We start from the raw sequence: 22,547 nt of genomic DNA, 5'->3' as shown, positions 1-22,547 counted from the left end.
ATTTTAAGCTATTTTACTTTGCTGACACACTTTTGAAAATATGTAAACTGAAACCAGTGCGAGAAAAGAAAAGTCCGTGAAAATGATGGTACTTTCATCCCTGAATCTCCAATTTAGAAGGGAGACACCAGAGCGGTTGTTGTGTGTGGCGAAACTGCTGGGACGGCGAAACGTGAGCGCTGTTTCCGCTTCCGGTATATTTTCGGGAATCTCCGGAAATTTTCGAAAATCTTCGGATGTCTTCGCATATGTTGGAGCATCTTCAGAAATTCCCGGAACTTCCAGGATAAAATTCTCACGCATTTGAATCAGGAAAAGTTGGCAGGTTTACAAACATATATTACAAAATACTCGAATAGCCACGAATTGCTGTCGAATTACAAAATAAACGCGTAGAATAATCTTCCTGTTGAGATTTTAAATAAAAAGATCATGGGATCAGTTTTGTTTTGAAATAACGGGCTTCTCTCAGATTGCTACTTTTAACAACTGTACGACTAGGTCAGTTCAACGCTATATAATTAGCGGTTACAAATAGACGGAATGGATGTATACGATACTTTGCTTGCTAACCTGCTACTTAACGGAATCTTTTTCTGTACATTTATCGTGATGCTTATCAATAAACCAATGAACCCTTCTTTTTTATAAAATTTGTGTTTATGAATGTTGTGTGTGAAGGGGGATCTTAGGACCCGGGCGGCGCGGGAAATCTGTCAACATCACTTCATATAATTACCAACACACGGCTATTTGCGGTTCAGTAAGCTCCCAGTAGCCAGGGCACCCATTTTCTCTCCTCAAAAGAGGACTTTTCAACAACACTTAACTTATAATCTTATTCTATGCCTCCTTCCTACAGTGGAAGAACAGTTCTTCATCGTGAGGAATTCCCTAGTGGTTTGGGCTTGTCTTCTGGAAAATCAGACAAATAGGGGCGTCTTTCATGGTCTTGTGATCGTTAACTACGGTGGTTTTTGTGCCCGTTCAACGTAATAGACTTCCAAGTTCAACGAAAACTGCAGGGAATTGTTAAGTCAAGACGATAGATATTGACCTTGGACGGAGTCGGTTTTGGTAAAAACCAAAATCGCGGAATCCCGTGGTCACGAACGCTTGCTCAGTTCTTTTTCCTTCGAAGCTGGATTTGGATTAAACAAGCAATGGTTACATGCAGATTCCAAAAACAAAAAAACAAAAATGTTTTGTGTTGTTATCTGCCCCCCAGCTAACTCAGTTGTTAGAGTAACGGACTGCTAAGAGGGAGCTCAACGGTTCGAACCTCTGCGGGACCAACCCTCATGCAGGCTCAGCGTCTTTAAAAAAATGAATAGATGCTGCTGCCTTTGACATCTGTACATGATGGGAGTTTCAAGTGGGTTGAGTTTCAATTTGGAGAGATAAAGAACCACTGAGGCCAGACGTCCGTGGGTGTGTTGAGTATTGAAGGAAATATACCTTATACTCTACGATTCAATGCGACTCTTAACGCTACTTCTCAAACACGTTTCAACATAAACAGCGAAAGTAGTCCCTACATTCTTAATAGGGTATCTTTAATCTCAACCTGAAACATAGCACCAACATTGACAATGCTTTTAAACGGGAAACCCATTACACACCCCCTGTAGTTTTAGGAATGTCCAACAAACTCGGTTTAAAATCTTTTTCTGAGGTTTTTCTATCAAAGACTGATACAGAAGGCGAGCTGGTAGATAAACAACAGTTCACGTGCCGATTCTCCTGAGCTAGCTTTCGTTCTAATGGAAGTCACAGACGGTCACATTGTTGTTGACAATTGGTTTGCCTATGCTGAAAACTCAGACAAGGCTTGTTGGGTGCGACTTCAGGGAAGTTGGCGCATTTCATTCGTTCAGGCCAGTAAAAGCCATAGTGGTGCATCAGAAGCTCACAGCCGCTTCTTGCGCTTTCACAGATCGACCGACGCGGAGGCACTTCTTCTTTGAAGTTGAAAAGCCATATAGGAGCGTACGTGGAGCACAGAAAGAACTTGAGATCTGGTACACACCCATTTGGTTATCGTAGATTGGTTATCGCTTCATAGGAGCAGAATTCTCGCGTACTGTACGACGAAATATACCTTTCTAGTAGGTAAAAGGTAAATAGTAGTTGCAAATAGAGGTAAATAGTATACCGTCTCGTCAGCACGTTCCTCAATAATTGAAAACGTACCGAAAATAGTTTGCAAACTTCACGCGACCAATAATTCAGTTCAGTTCAGTTTATTGATTTGCCCAAAATATACAGCTGTGTCAACAAAGGTTGTCCAAAAAAAGCGTTAAAGCGTTCGCTGCAATGCCGAAAGGCAGTCTGAGAAATACCCAATAAATTTCAAAAAAAGCTCGGAATCCATATTGCCTGCCATCTCAGGTCTCCGCTGTACGGTCGAGGCATTATGGATTCTGAGCTTTTATTGAAATTTATTGGGTATTTCCCAGACTACTTTTCGACATTGTCGCGTACGCTTTTACGCTTTTTTGGACAACCGTTGTCGAAGCAGCTGTGTACACACACAAATACGATACTAACAAATCATTAACGAGGCAAGGTAGCCCGAGGAAGCCAATAAGTCAGTTGCTCTCTATCAGACGTGTTACAGACTCGGGTTAGCCTCTAAGCTTCGTAACTTCAGGGTGAAAGAGTAAAGTAGTCCCTCCAATTCCAGATTTAGATCACCGTCAAAATTAGGATTTTTCTTTGTCCATTAACTTTTGTTTATATTTTTGGCCTGCATTTTGGTCTACATTTTCACAAGCATTGCATCGTGATGGGTGCACAGGGTAGGCTAGTAGCAGTAGAACTGTGGTTACTAATTTGGAAAGGAAATTCTGTAAAGATGGTGTTGGCGCAAAACTTTCGAATTTTGCTGTTTTTTAGGTCGGCGTAACGTATTTCTTTAGGTCATTAGCGTTCTTGTTTTTTGTTCCATGTTTATTAGTTTCTTTCACTCCGTTGCCCTTTGTACTTAGTTTCTCGTTCATTAGTCTTCTTTGTTTTCTTAGGTTGTTTTCGTACTCGCCAGGTTTATTTTGCATAATGCTATATATATATATAGGTTACTTGTTAGTTTTGTTGTTCTGCCGATATTGCGTAAGTCGTTCAAGTTCAAGTTCTAGTTACATTCAATTACGTTTTAATTCTAGCTTCTAAAGTCAAGTTCCAAGTTCTACAAGTAAGTGCTTTTTCTTGTCGTCACATTCGTCTTGTAAGTATTCGTCGTTTATTTCACTTGTCGTTTTCTATTTGCTTTGCCATTTCCATTTTCATTGTTACTTTATTTAACTCTGTTATTTTATGTTATTTTCAGTTACCTTACCTTACGTACTTGCTTTCGTGAATAAATTATGTTTGGTTGGTGTACGAGTTAACTCGTTTGCGACGACAGATGGTGATTTTTGCGATAAAGAAAAGCTATATGAAAAAAGTTTAAAAACAAAATAAAACGAAGTTGAATAGAAACAAACAGGAAAGGGCTCACCACAGCCAAATTTGTACTATTTAAGGTATCGAACCCACTCTTATAATCTGTGATTACCACTTGTTTTAAAAATTCCCTGATAATTATCTCCTGCTGAACTTAAACGTAGTACATTCAGTATACACTCTCCACTTCATTTGATTGCAATCTCATCTCAAGTTGAACACAGACAAGCCCCTAATGCTGAATATTTTTTCTTATCAGCGCGTGTTGTGATGTCTATCTTTTAAACATCGGTTTGGTTTAAATACTGTCTTAGAGATAGAATATTTCCACTCCGCACTATGCATAGCGCATGAGTTGATTGTCGACGATGTCACGCAATCCCGACATAAAGCCTTTAGAACGTATAAGTTCGTCACGTTTTGTTGAATATATTTGTGACAACGCTTGCATTCGCTAAGAATGGCGTCGGTAGTTACAACGATTTACAATTTTCTCGCTTTGTCATTTTCATTTTCATTGTTAATTTATTTATCTCTGTTATTTTATGTTATTTTCAGTTACCTTACCTTACGTACTTGCTTTCGTCAATAAATTATGTTTGGTTGGTGTACGAGTTAACGCGTTTGCGATGACAGATGGTGATTTTCGCGATAAAGAAAAGCTATATGAAAAAAGTTTTAAAAAAATTAAAACGAAGTTAAATAGAAACAAACAGGAAAGGGCTCACCACAGCTAAATTTGTACTATTTAAGGTATCGAACGCACTCTTATAATCTGTGATTACCACTTGTTTTAAAAATTCCCTGATAATTATCTCCTGCTGAACTTAAACGTACTACATTCAGGATCTCCACTTTATTTGATTGCAATCTCAAGTTGAACACAGACAAGCCCCTAATGCTGAATATTTTTTCTTATCAGCGCGTGTTGTAATGATAGCACATTTCCACTCCGCACTATGCATAATTGATTGTCGACGATGTCACGCAATCCCGACATAAGCCCTTTACAATGTATAAGTTCGTCACGTTCTGTTTTGTTTTTGAATATATTTTCGCTAAGAATGGCGTCGGTAGTTGCAACGATTTACAATTTTCTCAGCCTTGGCAATGTCCTTCTGCTGTTACTTCTGCTCTACATTCTTCATTACCTGTTGGTGCTTTACGAGTTCAGGAACATGCCCCCGGGTCCGCGCGTAACAACTCTCCCTGTATTGGGAAACATATTATCTCTCGACTTCAAAGCGGAGAAACTAACGGATGCTTTCAAAAGGTCAGTTCAATTTGGGTGTAAATATTGTATCTAGTTTTACCCGTTGCTCTTACCATATTTGATTAGCTATCAATGGTGATACAGAGCATGTCATTTATATTTTGAATAATCGAGAACGCACCTATAACCTACTATAGAGCTGGTTTCCTTCATTCTCACGAGTGTGCTTACAGGTGTCTTTTAACCTCCTCGCGGATTTGTTTAATATAGACGAACGAACAAAGCCGTTCGTTTAGTTGCAGCTTCGTCCTATAGGACACACGCTAGTAAAACCGACAGAAAACCAGCCAGATCAGACTTGCAGGCCAACACCCTGGAACAGAGAATTTCAGCGTCGATTTTTATGAAATAGTCGTGTTTTGTAATTATGTAGCACACGAAGTCTGGCTTTTACACAGGCGTTTCATATTCGATAAAACAGATAACGAAGACTCTGGAGGGAAGTCAATCGCATCGTTATAATCGTATTTTGCTAAATAACTACAGCAATGCAGGCGAATTTGAAGCTGCGTGGCCAAACGGAACCAGGAGATATATTTACCTGTCGATGTAAGCTGATGGAAGGGAAAAAATTTGCATTTGATGATCTCAACAGCTCAAAGTTTATAATTGCAATGCTTTGTTTACTCTTCATTGTCACTGCGTTTTCCATAATTGTTTTGGGAGACGTTTTACTTTACACTCCTGATGTGTGTATTGTTTTTATTGAGGTCGAATGCAGCTCAAACCACAAAAAAAACTGGCACAAATTGCATTAAATCAGTTTGATAACCGCAAACGACAACTTGACTTCAATGGGTCAATACCTCAAAAGCAGATTCGATCGTGAACTGTAACTTGAACTGCAGTCGACGTGACAGAAATCAGTCAGGAATACACGTCCATTCCAAATCTTTTCGGATATTCTTCAGAAAACAATATGTGTATGCGCGCTGCTTTTATAGAGAGCGAAGAAAACTTTTTATCACTGTAAAGCTAATTTACCATAACATCTGAAAATCTACCTCCTTCCCAGGGTCTCTCCTCTTATCGTCCCCAGGGGAAACAAGGTTGTCTGACTGATAACACTAAATTAAACGTATTTGCCTTCGTCGATGAAGGCAATCCCTGATACACAAGTCACAGTGTGTGCTTTGACTGAATTACCAGACGTCCCGTTACTGAGGAAATTTCAAATAATTTCCTTTTTCGGTTTTTGGAAATTGTTATATTAACTAATAAACTTTAATTAGACTGGAAAAAACATTTTTTTTTTTAATAAAAGAAGCCCCGCGAACCTTCTGTAGGTAAGCCAGTACCCAGAGTGCTTTTTAAGAGGCCAGTTCACTTAGGCCCAAAATTGTTCCGCTTATTTGCTATCAACGTGACCTCCTTAGTAGTCGTCTCTATTTAAAAACTAGCCTGAGTATCAGGCCTTCCTGAGTATCAGGCCTTCCTAAGGGGAGGGGAAGGGGGAGGGGAAGGGGAAGAAGAGGAGAGGAAGGCCTGACACAGAACCTTTCTGAAGTCTGTGTCGAACGTCCAAATTTCGGACGTTGGCGCTGATCGGACGAAACACAAAAGGTTTCGTCACACCGCCGGAAATAAAAATTATCAAGAGTGCGAGGATTATTTTGTTGGGAACCATCTTGAATTTCGAAAGACTGTGATAGCGAAAAAACGTTATTAGCTCAGTTGAGTTGACTTGCACAGAGTCAAAACCAAATCCAAGGAAGCACTAAAAGAAGCACCAAAGTTCTTCCCCGGTATTGAACTGAAAAAAGAACAAGAATCGTGTCTTTACATTTACATTTACATGTTATTAGGTCGGTAAAATCCTGATCAGATATCACACCAACCGTAAAAATAAATAAAATTAGCAAAGACAATTTACAAATTAGCAAAGACAAATTAGTCTTAGTTTTTTAAAAAGTTGTTGACGGGTCAACACGACTCCTGTGCAGTTCGTACATTGTATTTAGCTCTAACTAGAATGTCTTTGACAGATTTCTACACGCATCTCTGCCGCTTCTATTTCGGTCTTTTCACCAATTTAGCTTGCCTTCTTGTATGTTTGCAGTAGCTTAACATAATGCAACTGTCGCATGTTTTGTATTTTGATATCAAAGGTCGTTTCTGGGTTACGGGTGCTGCGTTTATCGCCTGTTTAGCAACCGTGGCGTCGTTCTTATACCCGTTGAGGCATTTTATTTGGATTTGGTTTGGCTTGTTTCAGTGCGTCCGGTGACAGCACAGCCTCTCTAGTTAGGATTTGAACTGTGTGATAATCTTTATCCGTGTATTCGTAGCTGAGATCTTGTGTGTCTTAATATTTATACGGCTATTTGTCTTTTGATTAGTTACGGCGGCGTTATTGTCATCGCTTCTTGCCGTTCTGAACTGTGAGATTTGTATTTTCCTCCTGTAATGAAGCAGTATCTAGTCGCGAATTCTGCTCAGTGGTGCTCAGCAGAAAATATTCTGTTTGGAGAGTCTTTCGCAATTGAGCTGTGTGTGTAACTTCAATTCATATCTCTCACAGCGGTCATCGCTGACATGACAGTTGCATGACCGGAAGTTATTTTGATTGGCTACTAATTGCGGCGAAGCGTCATGCTCATCGAGGGGGCGAAACACTCGTCTCAATGCTTTCGTGTCAGGCTTTTCTTCTCTTTCCCCTTCCTCTCTTCCCCCTGCCCCCCACCCCCCCCCCCCCTGCCAACCTGAAAAGCCTGATACTCAGGCTATTTAAAAACAGTCTCACTAACCCGTTTAACCCTTTCGATATCAACAACACATATTTGTCGAGCCACCCAGGAAAATATCAGCAAAATACCAGCAAAATTTTCGTTCAAAGGCTTTCCTCTACCCACATTCCAGCTTAATGATGCTAGACTGGAGACTTCCGCAGAGTAAAATGGGTAGAAATACAATTATAAAGCGATAACCTTACCAGATTGGAACTCGTGTACTCGCTCGAACAAACAGCAACTGTCATGTGCGTCACGTGACAATTTAGCCTGAGCCCACAGTTTCTTAAGACCGCAGATATTTTCATAGCATCTCCGTCTATGGAAAAATTATGTGATTCAGACTATTTATTGCCAAACATTTTTTGAAAATAATAGCACTTCCACACCTGGGACTCAAATGGTTAGAGAGTGCCAATGTTGGCAATAGGCGTATTTCTACTGTCTTCACCTGTCTAAAATGGTCGCTTCATAAACAAAACCATGTAGATATGGCCAATTTATCTTGTAAGGGTCTATCCCTACATCCGATTAATACAGGTGTTACTATAAATAAATTTTTAACCGACATTGAAATTCCCGACATGTTTCGTTGATGACTTATTTTTAGCACGTTTATCTAATTAACAATTAATTAACGAGCGCGTGTCGGATATGAGATAATATAATCATCGCAAATCCAATATGGCTAGCTTTATGCTGATTTCATTTTGCAAAGAACAACTTTTAAATAGCCGCTGGTTCTCGGAAGTGGTACAATGGCTTGCATTTCTTGGCCGCTAAGCCAATCACCTATCAAACTTTGGGTTGACTTTTTGAGTTAACAATGGGAAAAGAGAAGGGAAAGGGCCTTTATTGTTCGTAAAACAAAGGTTGCGATTACCGAAGCGAAGCCTGATCACCGACGGCCAAATTTAAATATCTTTGTAAGCGACTGTGGTGTTTCAAAGCCTCCTTTGGGGTAGTGGGATGTGAAATCATTTGTTGAGGCAGAAATAATCTAACGGCAGAGGGCTTTGTGATGTGAAGAGTTGGTTCATTCGCGCAAATGTCTCAAGGCTTCAAAACTTACAGAGTGTTCGTAAAATTGTCAGCTCTAAAAATGAACAAACAATCCGTTAAGGACAGAAAATTTTCAGAAAGTTTTTAAAATTTATTAAATTTATTAAATTTATTAAATTTTTTAAAATGGATACACCCCGGACAGAACATTCCCCAAAAAGCCGACGTGCTTTCATGCCTTTCGCGCTGGGACCTGTAGATGTCCGAATGCTCGTTACTTCCACTATCATAGAAAGTCGTAATAGACGAGAACGACCCCAAAATAAATTTGTCTCGATGGCGATGAACTAAACAAAACTGAGCCATTTAGAGTTGTTCCTTGTCGCTATTGTCTTGAAAGCAGTTTGGAATTCTATTATCCAATAATCCAGTTCTTAACTCATCAACGCTAAATAATGAAAAAACAAAGAACTTTTTTTCCGCAACTACTTCTCCTGTTTGATATTGAGCGGTGGAGTGGTACACCGAAAACCTTTTCAGTCAGGTTTTACTGTAATGAACGTACCATTTACCGTTACCATTATCATCTGGTAATCTCTTTGCCTGGCACAAAAAGCATCCTTTACATTTTTAAAGGTTAGCAGAGAACATGAGCATGAGATCGATCCTACTGACAAGATCGGCTTTCTTCCGTTTGGGCTTAGCGATGAACTAGCTATTGGATTTATTTTTCTCTGCAAACAAACAGCCCTTTTCATGGATGTGGAGCAAGGTACGGGTACGATTCACTACACACTGGTGTAATTTTCTCTGCGTCTAAGCAAAACTGCCCCACATCCACCTAACCGATTCCAAAAGCCCTTACAACGCTGTATTCATACTCAGTTTTGGCAGTTTCCGGGGTGTGGAAAATTTAATGCGAAAGTACTTACAATTTCTCCGGCATACGTCAAATTCATTATTCGTTGATTTTTTTGTTAAGTCAGTTGAACCTGGCAACATGTATTGAGCAGAAGGTAACCTCCTAAGAATTTATCTTTTAGCTCTGTATTTGTTAGATTTTGATACTTTACCGCTCAATCTGGATAGTTGACCTTGCAGTTTGCTTTGCGGTGTACAATCCATTTGTCCTTCCGCTGTCCTTCCAAACAAACGGGAATACTGATAATGTTTCACATAAATCCGTCCAAATTTACGTGTAAAATCAGGCGAGCGTTGCGTGCATTTTATACATTTTTCTTGTTTGTTTGTTTGTTTGTTTGTTTCTCAGTTTCCTGTAGAGCAGTTACGCGACTCTTCTTCATTAACAACGCCCAGTGATAATCCTTTTTCATAATTTTACCAGAAAACCTTCACCTGTCTTATGTCTTGATAATTTTATGTTGCAGTCTTAGAGAAAACTACGGCCGTGTTTTCTCGCTGAAACTTGGTAGCTACAAGTTCGTCATGGCCTCAACTCCTGAAGCTGTTAAAGAAATGCTTGTGAAGAGATCCGCTGATTACGCTGGGAGGCAACAAACCTTTTTCATTCAAGCATCAACCCTAGGTAGGCAGCCATCAGAGCAGTCATCGTGAAGTGAACGTTCTCTTTTGGGGCCAAAAGTGTTCAAACTATTAAACTCAAACACGCACGCTAAAAGCAATATTTGTAACCCGCAATGTCATGTTTAAAATTTTCCTTCAGTAAGGACAGGTCATAAAATAAATCTAAAAAAATAAATCCCTGTTCCTTTGAATCGAAGGAACTAGGCCTTTGGTCATAAAATGTACTAAAAATATTACAGTTCCTATCTAATATTCACTTCTTGTATAACCTTCCATTTTTCATACAATCTCTCAGCCAAGGGCCTTCTCGAATATAATTGTCACCAATAAACCTCAAGCGGTCCTCAGCAAACAGACCCCTTAAAACTTCGACTCTGTATGTTGAACAAGACGCTAAACGTTGATATCAAATGAGATAGTTCTGGATAATTTACACAAAGTTGTATTGATGTCAGGTGTCCCTGTGACTAACTACATCTCGTACCTAATCATTGACCTCTTCTGCGTTACAGGAGGCAAGAACATCATTTTTGGCAACTATGGCCCCGCCTGGAAGATTCATCGCAAACTCTTTACAACAGCCTTACGTCAGTACCTCTCCGACATTCCTTTGATAGAAAGCCGGGTCTCAACTCAGGCAGAGAAACTGGTACAGTTCATGGAGGAACAAGATGGAAAGCCCTTTGATCCGGCAGATTGCTTGATGCGGGGTGTTGCTGATGTCATTTGTGGCATTACGTTTGGAGAAGGCTATGACACAACTAATCCGCACTTAGACAGACTGTTACAGATTAATGCAGAGTTCGCAGCAGCCACCGATGAGGTTCAATTGATCACTATCTTAGATTTTTTCTCTTTCGCACAGTACCTACCGATCAAGATTTATGATTACTTTCTCAAGACTATCAATGAAGCTTATGATATCATTCGATTATTTTTGAGAGAGCGTGAACAGAAGTTTGATCCAGAACAACCTGTACAAGAATTGATCTCGGGTCTCCTTCATGCCAGACATGAAGCTGAATGTGAGAATGATGAAGACAGAGCCGCTCTCCTTTCCGAAGATTACTTCGTAAACACAATCGAAGACATGTTTGTTGCAGGTTACGAAACCACCAGCACTACGATGAAATGGGTGATTGCCTTCTTGGTCAACTATCCAAAGTATCAGGAAGATGTTCAGCGCCAGTTAGATGAAGTGGTTGGTGACAGGAACCCCTCTTTAAACGACCGCCCTAATCTGCCACTCATTCAAGCGACCATCATAGAAACGCTACGAGTTGGAAACGTGGTGCCGCTTGCAGTTCCTCATGTTACCCTCACAGAGACGACAATGTGTGGCTATCGTGTGCCTAAAGATACCATCGTCTTCGCTGATGCGGAATCCGTTCACTTGAACCCCAAATGCTGGAATGACCCAACCGTGTTCAACCCCTACCGCCACATCGATGAAAACGGCAACTTGATCACCAACCAAGGGAATTTCTTCCCTTTCGGTGCTGGGCGTCGGTTTTGTGCTGGTGAGCCCCTGGCTAAGGTTGAATTGTTCCTTTTCGTGTCATGGATGCTTCAGAAGTTCACTTTTGTCGCTGAAGAAGACGGTCATCCTCCTGAGTTGAAAGGGGCTTTTAGTGTCACCCAGTTTCCTGTCCCTTATAAGATACGTGCTATTAAACGGAAGTGAAGATGAGTTGTAACGGTTAGACAATTTAGTGCATCCATCATATATGGATTGCTATTTAGTCTACGGCGGTTTAAAGGCAAAGGACCCTGGTACTGGTAGGAAAATGCCTTATGTTGGTTCGACACTTAGGAACATAGAAAGAAGTGGCATTCCTAGTATTATAACCATGAATCTGACACCTAAATAGGAACATGTTGTAAAAGATATTGGGCAACAATCTAGCCTTATGATGATATATCATTTTACCTATCTCTGCTAAATACATAACATGTACCGGTATTATGCAGAGGTAAAATAATAAAATACTTAAAGATTGGATCAGTATGAGCGTCATAACAAGATTTACTGATTATTCTCAAAGATTGTTTTTGCGGCAGGACTAGGCGCTTTAAACCAGTACAGTAGGTTGACCCCCAAACACTTGTACAATAATGTAAATAGGGATGAACAACAAAGAAGTAGAGTGTACGTAGAGCAGGTTTGTGGAGGCAAAAGCTTGATTTGTGGATGATGCCTGTGCATCTGGAAACATTAGAGGATAGATAAGCAATATGAGACTTCCATCACAAATGCTAGTCCAAAATACCTTCTAGGAAAACAGCTTCACTTTCCCGAACAACGTTAGAAAAAAAAGCTTTATTATTACATCAACTTGTAATTGCCTTTTGTGTGAAGGCGTCTTTTGAGCAGCCTCGATAGCCAACCCTTGTTCGGGAAATGAGCCCACGACTCAAGGGAGCAGCTGAAATCGAGCAAACCTTTTGAGAGGAGCCCAAAAGCTATTAGTATTATGCAGTTTGTTTGTTTTATGCAATGTTCGTCATTACCTCATATGAACGAGATTTCGTGATCCTATTTCCAATTTCTGTTGTTATCAGGGTTTCAAGTTTAGGCCGCAACTCAAGTTCAGAGGCCTTGTTTCTTTCACTCTTCGAAGAAAATGCTGCTGTTAAGACAAAAGCATAGATGCACAATTATTTGGTTATAGTAATAGTCACACATTGGCACTCGGAGCTGAATAACAATGTGTTTACAAATCATATGAACAATTTACAGTTTCTGATTTAAAAACTGCTGGCGAGGGACTGGTATTACTATTCTTTGAAAGGAAATCTGAGATCTGGTTATCGGAGATCAAGGCTTTAAATAAACCTATGAGATCACAACATTCAAAATGCTTATTGCTTTATAAGAGTGGAATTTCTGTAGTGTACGAAAAATACCTTTCTAGTAGACGGTAAATAGTAGTGGCAAATAGAAATAAAAAGTATACCGTCTTGAAAGTACCTCAATTCATGCGCCATGCATATATCGTTCATAATGTCACGCAATCCCAATATATTATATTTATACACAATTGCAAAAGATCACATCATGTTTTGAAAACAAAACCCTCGTCACGTTTTGTTCAATCATTTGTGACAGCGCTTGCATTCGCTAAGAATGGCGTCGGTAGTTGCAACGGTTTACAATTTTCTTAGCCTTGGAAATGTTCTTCTGCTGTTACCTCTTCTCTTCATTCTGCATTACCTGATGGTGCTTTACGAATTCAGGAACATGCCCCCGGGTCCGCGCTTAACGACTCTCCCTTTCTTGGGTAACATCTTATCTCTCGACTTCAAGGCGGAGAAGCTAACGGATGCTTTCAAAAGGTCAGTTCAATTTGGGTGTATATATTGTATCTGACTGTACCCGTCGTTCTTACCATATTTGATGAGGTAGCAATTGTCAATTGTGATATGGGGCATGTCATTTATATTCTGAATAAACCAGAACGCACCTATAACCTACCATAAAGCTGGTTTGCTTGATTCTCACGAGTGCGCTCAGGTCTCTTTTGACCTCTTCGAGGCTTTGTTAATACAGACGAACGAACAAAGCGGCTCGTTTAGTTACAGCTTCCTCGCATAGGAAAGACGCTTGTAGAGCCAACGGAAAACAAGCCAGATCAGACTGGCAGGCTAGTGCTCTGCAGTAGAGAATTTCAGCGTCGATTATTATGAAATAGTCGAGTTTTTGGTCCGGTATTTTACACAGGCATTTTACATTCGATAAATAGATGAGGTAGACTCTGGGCGAAAGCCAATCGCATTGTTTTATTCGTATTTGCTAAATAACTATAACAGAACAAGCAAATTCAAAGCTTCGTGACCAAACGAACCAGAAAATATATTTACCTATCGATGGAAGCTGATGTAAGAGTAAAATTTGCATTTGCAACAGCTCAATGTTAATTGCAACGCTTTGTTTACTCACAGGCGGCAAAGCTCACGCTGTGAGCGATGATGATCTTGCGTAATAATTACTGATCCCAATGAAATTCTATTGTTCTCTCTCTACATTAAATCAACGATTGTAGTCTTTAAGATGACAAAACAACTGTCTTGGGAAAACGGAGGCGGTCCTTTTTGTCAGCAGGGAAATTATCAGGGGTAATATAATTAAACGCGCCAATTAAGCATGCTGTAATATTAAAAATATTGCAGTGTGCAGGCTGCAATATTAAAAAATATTGCAGTGTGCAGGCTACAATTATTAAAAATATTGCAGCCTGTTTTAGGAAAGTTAATGTATAAAGTGCACAAAAACTGATAGCTTACAACATTGTCAACAGTACCGTTTGCGTTTAACTCTCGTTCATTCCGACTTAATTTCTTGTTTCGAAGTGCCACTTTCGCATTCTAAGGCTGTAATTCTAAATCTTTGCTCTATTTAAAAAAATAAAATGGAAACGCCGCCTTTAGAAGTCGATAAAGAATTAAAGCACTGACAGAAACGTCCAAACGTTACACGACATTACCTTCGATTTCTGCAGAAATATCTCCCTTCGTAGAGCTCTGTGTAATAAATAATCCTTCCTCTTCTGACGAATCCATCGTCTTTCAAAACCCACGTTGCCACTGAGTAAAATGACTGAATTCTCTGGCTTATAAAGTATGCAAATTTGCAGTGTTACCACAGGTCACCAAAGCGTATGCGACACAGGTTTCCATGCAAGCGTGAATTAAGAGTTTGTATGGCTTTAAAATTAAATCGAAATTTAGACAACAATATTCCGACAAAACCCACAAAAAATAAAATTAAGTCTGAAAAAGCTTACCCAGTGTGTTTTGCTGTGTTTTCAAGGCTTCTCAGTGCTTACAAAGGCTGTTTTAAGCGGTTTAACTCTCAGCAGCTAGTCCACGTGCATCACTGTATTATGTTAATGAAAGGTAGGAAACTACAAGTCGAATTTGAATAAAATTTGGCCCGTCATTTGAGGAGAGCACTTCGAAAACCTCGCTAAAATTTGCTTGAAACTTACGTTAACTTAACTGTCTCTCCATATGGCAAGAAGGATGATGTGCGGTCCTTCCTGGGTAGATAATTTTCGACGAAGTTTATTTATTGACACACAGACCTTCGTTGAAAACAAAGTTCATTTCAAATTGGGTGCCATTTTTGCCGCCGACCAAGCCGTGTCCCTGGAATGATGGAACAAACTCACGGTCAAACCTAGGCAGAGTACTAAAATGTGCCCAACTGAGGAAATCCACGGGAAGCTTTTGGCACCCAACAAATGACACACACCCCCTCCCAGCTAAGTGCAGTTCTGTACCAGCCAGCCGTGCCTGGCGTGACAGGAAGAAACGTCTCTTGAGAATATGAATTGACTTTTGTATTATTAGTTGTTTTTTCATAGGATTTGACTTCGCGATTTTCCAACTCGTTTCTTACGATTTGGCTGAAAGAAACTGAAAATTTGTCTTTGTATTCTCTTTCTCAAAAAAAAAACCCCTTGAATTTGGTCAAGTTGATGTTTTGCCGAGAACGGCAACATTTTTTACGCACATGTGAGGTCATTGTTTAGTTTTCTATTTCGAGGTTCTCATTACCGGCACGGCACGTTTGAAAGCACTGAGAAGCCTTGAAAACACAGCAAAACACACTGGGTAAGCTTTTTCAGACTTTATTATATTTTTTGTGGGTTTTGTGGGAATATTGTTGTCCAAATTTCGATTTAATTTTAAAGCCCTACAAACTCTTAAATCACGCTTGCATGGAAACCTGTGTCACACACGCTTTGGTGACCTGTGGTGTTACACGCCTTGCACGAATTAATTCCATCGTTAGAATTGTTTTGAACAACTATAACAGCGAGCTACAATAACAACCCTCGGCACCATGAAAATCACAAACAAGGAACAATAGCAATGGCCATCACAATTATAACACATACGTGCGACTAAAATCGAAGATCCAACACAAACACACAACAATAGAATTTCATGGGGATCAATAATTATAATAGATAATTACTTCGGCACATGGCATTATGAGAAATATTAAGGCCATGTGCCTCAGTAATTATCCATTAAATAGCGATCACGGCACAAATATAAGATTTTGTATGGGAATATTTCAATCGGGTTAAGGAGGTACAAATACTGGAAAGTTCTTAGTAAAAATGACATATCTTGCTTCTAAGTTGTACTGCCTATTGTCTGTTTGCTATTTTGTGCTGATTTGAGGTCATTTTAGCGAGTTATCGTTTCCCTAGATCTTCCTAGGTTTCCCAGCAAGTGATAAGTCGATAAAATGACCTCAAATCAGCACAAAATAACAAACAGACAATAGGCAATATAGCTTAGAAGCAAGTTATGTTATTTTTACTAAGAACTTCCCAGTATTTGTACCTCCTTAACCCGATCGTAAATATTCCCATGCAAATTCTCAACCTCGGTTAACAAATTCTTATACTAGTACACCGTGACCGCTATTACGCAAGATCATCACCGCTGAAAGCTTGAGCTTGGGCCGCCTGTGGTTTACTATATTTAGTGTGACGGCGCTTTTAATAATTGTTTTGGAAGGCGTTTAACTTGTGATAAAGACTCCTAAAGTGGGTATTGTTCCATTGAGGTCGAATGCATCTCAAACCACAAATAACTGTCACGAATCGCATTAAGTCAGTAACTTGACTTCAAGAAGTCAATGCCCTAAAAGCAGACTAGATCCTGAGCTGCAATTTGACTTGCAGTCGACGTGACAGAAATCGGCAAGGAATACATGTCCATTCCAAACCTTCGCGGGTTTTCTTCAGAAAACAAAATGTGTACGCACCCTCTTTTTATAGAGAGATTAGAAAACTTTTTATCGCTGTCACGGTGAATCCAGAATTCAGGGTACCTCCTCTTAACGAGGCTGTCTGAAAATGACACTAAATTTCAACGTGTATTTCCTAAAAACCAAAACTAACAGTATGTGTGAATTACCAGCCCCTTAGTTACTGTGGATATCTTAAAAGATTTTATTTTTCCTTTTGGAATTGTTAAATTAACTAATAAACTTTTATTACCCTGAAGAACTTTTTTTTATTATTAAAGTAGCCCCGCAAAGCTTTGGGAACACCACCGCACGGAAACAGTGCTCGTTACTTCTGTACATAAAGCGGCATCCAGAGTCTATTTCAAAAGAGGCCAGTTCGCTTAGGTCCAAAACTGCACCCTTCTTTCCTATCAACGCGGCCTCCTTAGAAGTCATCTCTATAAAGCAGTCGCACAAACCCCCTTAAAGAGTGCCAATATTGGCAGTAAGCGTATTTTTACTGTCTTCACCCGTCTGAAATGGTTGCTTCATAAACAAATCATGTAGATATGGGCAATTTATCTTGTAAGGGTCTTCACCCACATGCGATTGATACACATGTAACAGTACAGCAATTTTTACTTCGTAAAAGGCTTCTTCTAAAAGAACGATGTGAGATACAGCTTGTGCTAAAATTAAAAGAGCTCTAAATAAGGTGGCTGGCATCGACTTCCAGATCTTTTAACTTTGACAGATCAATACTACGACTCTTTATCACTCGGTACAACAACGACGGTATCAAATAGATGTTTAATTAGTGGTGAACAATTAGACTTGTTCAGAGCCACCTTAATTTTTCGAAAAGTTACGGTGGCTCTCAAAACCTCCGTCCCTGCAACTTTTTGTTAACCTCTGCAGAAAGTTACGTCTTCCCGTGCTGATCACAATTCGAGGGTAAAACATGGGGGTAATCGTGTTCAATTTTGAGTTACATTGTTACTATTACTGGAGTCGAAAAAATGACCATGACTACTTTTCCAATGTTTAAGTGCTTGTTTGATACTATTATTGTACCATAAAGAGTAAAACGACAATAAAGAGTGGTAGTATTAACCAACCTGACATTGAAATTCGCGAAACTGAAGTAAATACTTACTGTGTCAGTTGATGTAGCACACGTATTTGTAGCACATTTTTCTAATTAACAATTACTGTGCCTTTCAAAAACATGCAGACTGTGAAGTTCAAAATTCAACCAACCGTTTCGCTTTTCACTGCCGTCAATCACTAGAACGGACCTCTTAGAAAACAAGGACGTTTTGCTCAACGGGGTCAAAAGGTCATGTTCGTGTGTTAGGATTGGCTGATTTCGATCCACTTTGTCAGTTTCTGTATTTTTTGTGGTCAGTCTGTTTTTTCCGTAATTATGATTGGTGGCAGTAAAATACACAAATCGTTATCTGGGGTTGAAGTTCAGAGTCCGTATGTTATTGAAAGGCGTAGTAATCCACGAGCACGTGTTGGATATGAGATAATATAATCATCGCAAATCCGATATTGCTAGCTTTTTGTTAATTTCATTTTGCAAAGAACAATGTTTAAATAGCGGCCGTTTTTCGGAAGTGGTACAATGGCTTACATTCCAAGGCCGCTAAGCCAGTCAAAACTCTGGAATTGCATCGTCCAATAATCCAGTTTTTAATAAAGCTAAATAATGAGCAAAAAAAAGAACTTTACCCACTAATTCCGCAACTATTTCTCCTGTTTGATCTTGTGCGGTGGAGTGGTACACCGAAAGCCTTTGTCAAATTTTACTATAATAAACATAGCATTTACCGTTAACATTATCATATGGTAATCTCTTTGCCTGACCCAAAAAGAATCCCTTACATTTCTAAAGCTAGGTTAGCAGAAAACATGAGCGTGTGATCGATCCTTTTGACAACATCGGCTTTCTTCCGTTAGGGGTTACTGATAAACTGACTATTGGAGTTATTTTGCTCTGCAAAAAAACAGCCCTTTTCATGGATGTGTAACAATGTACGGGTAAGTTTTACTACACAGTGATCTAATTTTCTCTTCGTCCAAGTAAAACCTCCCACATCCACCTAACCGATCCCAAAAGCCCTCACAACGTAAAGCCCTCATAATCACTTCTCACAGTTTTTGGAGTGGGAAAATTGTGCTACGAGAGTACTTAAAGTTTCTCCGCCATACGTCAAATTCGTTTTTCGTTGATTTTTTCTTAAGTCAGTTGAACCTGTCAACTTGTATTAAGCAGAAGGTAACCTCGCAAGAATATATCTTGCAACTCTGAATTTGTTAGATTTTTATTCTCTACAGCGCAATCTGAATAGTTGACCTTCCAGTTTGCGTTGCGGTGTACAATCTAACTGTCCTTCCAAACAAACGGGAATGCCTGAAAACAAGTTTCAATCTTTGATTGATAATGTTTCACATAAATCCGTCCAAATGCACGTGCAAAATCAGGCGAGCTTTGCTTAGATCCCATATCTAAGATGATCCTTCGTGAGAACACTAACGTGTGCGTTTTATGTGTGTGTTTGCTTTTTTCTTTTGTGTAGAGCGGTTATGCGACTCCTCTTCGTAAACAACGCCCAGTAATAATCCTTTTTACGTAATTTTACCAGAAAACTTTCACTTGATTATGTCTTGATACTTTAATGTTTCAGTCTTAGAGAAAACTACGGCCGTATTTTCTCGCTAAAACTTGGCAGCTACAAGTTTGTCATGGCCTCAACTCCTGAAGCTGTTAAAGAAATGCTTGTAAAGAGATCTGCTGATTACGCTGGGAGGCAACAAACCTTTTTCAGTCAAGCAGTAACCTTAGGTAAGCAGTCAGCAAAGCAGTTATCGTGCGGTTAACGTCAAACATGAAAGTGAATAGCAATATTTGTCTCAAAATTTCCTTTCGTGATGACAGGTCATAACATAACAAATAAATAAAGCGCTGTTCCTTTGCATGGAAGGAACATGACCTTTAGAGTTGTTCTCTAATCTTCGCTTTTGGATTAACTATCATTTTTCAAACAGTCTCTTAGTCATGGACATTTTTAAATATAACTCACCAACAACCCTTAAGCTGCCGGCAGAAAACATGCTCTTAAAACTTCAACTGACCCTTCTTATTGAATAAGACGGCGAACGATGATATCAGATGAGACAGTTCTGAGTAATTTACCCGCCGATTACATTCATGCCAGATGTCCCTGAGACTAACTTCATCTCGTACCTAATCACTGTCCCTTTCTGTATTACAGGAGGCAAAGATATCGCTTTGGGTAACTATGGCCCTGCCTGGAAGCTACATCGCAAACTTTTTACAACAGCCTTACGTCAGTACCTCTCCGACATTCCTTTGATAGAAAGCCGGGTCTCAACTCAGGCAGAGAAACTGGTACAGTTCATGGAAGAACAACATGGAAAGCCCTTTGATCCGGCGGATTGCTTGATGCGGGGTGTTGCTGATGTCATTTGTGGCATTACGTTTGGAGAAGGCTATGACACAACCAATCCGCACTTAGACAGACTGTTACAGATTAATGCAAAGTTCGTAGCAGCCACCGACGAGGCTCAATTGATCACTATCTTGGATTTTTTCCCTCTGGCACAGTACCTACCGATCAAGATTTTTGATAATTTTCTCGAGGCTATCAATGAAGTTTTTGATATCATTCGATTATTTTTGAGAGAGCGTGAACAGAAGTTTGATCCAGAACAACCTGTAAAAGAATTGATCTCGGGTCTCCTTCATGCCAGACATGAAGCTGAATGTGAGAATGACGAAGACAGAGCCGCTCTTCTCTCTGAAGATTACTTCGTAAACACAATCGAAGACATGTTTGCTGCTGGTTACGAAACCACAAGCACCACGATGAAATGGGTGATTGCCTTCTTGGTAAACTATCCAAAGTATCAGGAAGATGTTCAGCGCCAGTTAGATGAAGTAGTTGGTGACAGGAACCCGTCTTTGAACGACCGCCCTAATCTGCCACTCATTCAAGCGACCATTATAGAAACGCTACGAGTTGGAAACGTGGTTCCTCTTGCACTTCCTCACGTTACCCTCACAGAGACGACAATGTGTGGCTACCGTGTGCCTAAAGATACCATCGTCTTTGCTGATACAGAATCTGTTCACTTGGACCCCAAATGCTGGGATGACCCAACCGTGTTCAACCCCTACCGCCACATCGATGAAAACGGCAACTTGATCACCAACCAAGGAAATTTCTTCCCTTTCGGTGCTGGGCGTCGGTTTTGTGCTGGTGAGCCCCTGGCTAAGGTTAAATTGTTCCTTTTCGTGTCATGGATGCTTCAGAAGTTCACTTTCGTCGCTGAAGAAGAAGGTCAGCCTCCTGAGTTGAAAGGGGCTTTCAGTGGCACCCAGTTTCCTGTCCCCTACAAGATACGTGCCATTATACGGAAGTGACGATGTGTCGTCGCACTTTAAAAGGATTAGACAACTTAGTGCTTCCATCATATACGGATTGCTATTTAGGCTGTCGTGGTTTAAAGGGACTCCAGTATACACGCATATTATATTTGATAAAGCAGGGTACGATAAGGCAGCTTATGATAACTCTGATGTGAATCTGCAAGAACTCAAACGGAAGAACCATTGTGCACAACATTATAGTCACTTGCTAAACCATAAAAATGCGCTCCTTTACAAAGTAAAAGTTTCAATATTGTTTTATTAAAGTTTGCTCTTTGTTCGTGTTCATTAATCACAAGGAGGTGTTACACTGACAGTGATTACTCCAAGATATTTCGGTTAAAATGACGAGTTGTGAGTTAGTTTGTTTCTTTTGCTTTGCATTTTATTAAGAGAATTGCGATAAACCGCGTAATGTAATTCACTGAGAAAAGTACACTTAGCTTTGTTACCAGACTTCCTGCAACTGTCAAGATTACCTTTTAAAATCTATTTTAGAATTAGTACACTCGAAACTGCGTTAGTTGATATCTCTAAGCGTAACAGGATTTAATAGTTTTTCGCGGACTTAGTTTTAGTTTTGTTGATCAAACCTTGTCTTCACCTTATACGGATTCAGCGTGAAGCGAAAGTCCTATTTTTCGCTGTTTCCCCGGACAATTTTCCGGTCAAGCATGTAACTATCACTTGTTTTAAAAAATAAGGAGTAACGTAGCTGTGTAGATTGCAGCAGTTGTGATTAAAACGCTAGTACATTTATACTAAAGACAGTGTTTTTATCAAGGTTTGGCTGTGTGTGTTCCGTAATTATATCTGTTCAGCAGTTTTAGATTTAAGAACCTCTCCTATTTTTCGTTATTTGAAACTGAATCGTTGGATAACGTCATTATACCATGGCCTTTTTATGAGAAAGTATCCCAAACTGGCGCGTTAGGTCGTGTTGGCTGTCTATCATCGCAGATCCAACGCGCGCGCTCGCGGGACAATCTTTGAATGTACAGCACTGAGACATTCAGATTTTCACACCCACGGTAGGATCAGTGATTGCCTTTAACAGGAGCATAACAAAACAAGATCAGACTTTAATCTCAGTTCTAGTTCACAAGGTTCATAAATGGTGTCCACTTCAACCTCGTCTTGCTCATCATCGTAAATGCCATCGTCTGATTCATCCGCCTCAAGGTGAAATTCCATATCTTCTTCAAGGGGATGGAAGGTGTAATATTTTGTCCTTTACAATCGAAACACACCAGGCATCATAACGGTTCTCAACACAATAACTTTATTAGTCAGTATCTAAGCATTCTGGGTACTTAATACATTACACTGCCTCCTCCTTAAGAA

The 22,547-nt window shown here is 39.8% G+C and overlaps 2 protein-coding genes and 1 pseudogene across 3 annotated transcripts; 2 read left to right on the top strand and 1 right to left on the bottom strand.

The window, feature by feature from the left end:
- Positions 1-22,547, bottom strand: part of LOC146482091 (P2X purinoceptor 7-like) — a 431,550-nt pseudogene that overhangs the window by 220,926 nt on the left and 188,077 nt on the right.
- LOC146482108 (steroid 17-alpha-hydroxylase/17,20 lyase-like) lies at positions 4,502-12,931 on the top strand. Of its 2 annotated transcripts, XM_085107401.1 has the most exons (4): positions 4,502-4,717; positions 9,837-9,994; positions 10,506-11,513; positions 11,815-12,931. In XM_085107401.1, exons 1-4 carry the CDS (start codon positions 4,509-4,511, stop codon positions 11,862-11,864), a joined length of 1,425 nt encoding a protein of 474 aa, XP_084963527.1. In that variant the 5' UTR covers positions 4,502-4,508; the 3' UTR covers positions 11,865-12,931. The 2 variants fall into 2 exon arrangements, with proteins under 2 accessions (XP_084963527.1, XP_084963526.1); XM_085107400.1 differs by having other exon boundaries at positions 10,506-12,931.
- Positions 13,071-21,969, top strand: LOC146482107 (steroid 17-alpha-hydroxylase/17,20 lyase-like). Its single transcript, XM_085107383.1, has 3 exons — positions 13,071-13,329; positions 19,438-19,595; positions 20,026-21,969. Exons 1-3 carry the CDS (start codon positions 13,121-13,123, stop codon positions 21,195-21,197), a joined length of 1,539 nt encoding a protein of 512 aa, XP_084963509.1. The 5' UTR covers positions 13,071-13,120; the 3' UTR covers positions 21,198-21,969.

This window comes from Pavona decussata, unplaced genomic scaffold, assembly GCF_977016875.1.
Source record: "Pavona decussata unplaced genomic scaffold, jaPavDecu1.1 SCAFFOLD_47, whole genome shotgun sequence".
Classification (NCBI taxonomy): Eukaryota; Metazoa; Cnidaria; class Anthozoa; order Scleractinia; family Agariciidae; genus Pavona; species Pavona decussata.
Note: the sequence above shows the minus strand (reverse complement) of the source record. Positions and strands in the feature narration are given on the sequence as shown.

What these genes read in the sequence shown, in the direction of transcription:
- LOC146482108 (XM_085107400.1), top strand. Translation starts at nt 4,509, where the DNA reads ATGGCGTCGGTAGTTGCAACGATTTACAATTTTCTCAGCCTTGGCAAT. An exon ending in CTAACGGATGCTTTCAAAAG is followed by an intron (nt 4,718 to 9,836) that starts GTCAGTTCAATT and finishes TTTATGTTGCAG; the next exon opens with TCTTAGAGAAAACTACGGCC. An exon ending in CATTCAAGCATCAACCCTAG is followed by an intron (nt 9,995 to 10,505) that starts GTAGGCAGCCAT and finishes TCTGCGTTACAG; the next exon opens with GAGGCAAGAACATCATTTTT.
- LOC146482107 (XM_085107383.1), top strand. Translation starts at nt 13,121, where the DNA reads ATGGCGTCGGTAGTTGCAACGGTTTACAATTTTCTTAGCCTTGGAAAT. An exon ending in CTAACGGATGCTTTCAAAAG is followed by an intron (nt 13,330 to 19,437) that starts GTCAGTTCAATT and finishes TTAATGTTTCAG; the next exon opens with TCTTAGAGAAAACTACGGCC. An exon ending in CAGTCAAGCAGTAACCTTAG is followed by an intron (nt 19,596 to 20,025) that starts GTAAGCAGTCAG and finishes TCTGTATTACAG; the next exon opens with GAGGCAAAGATATCGCTTTG.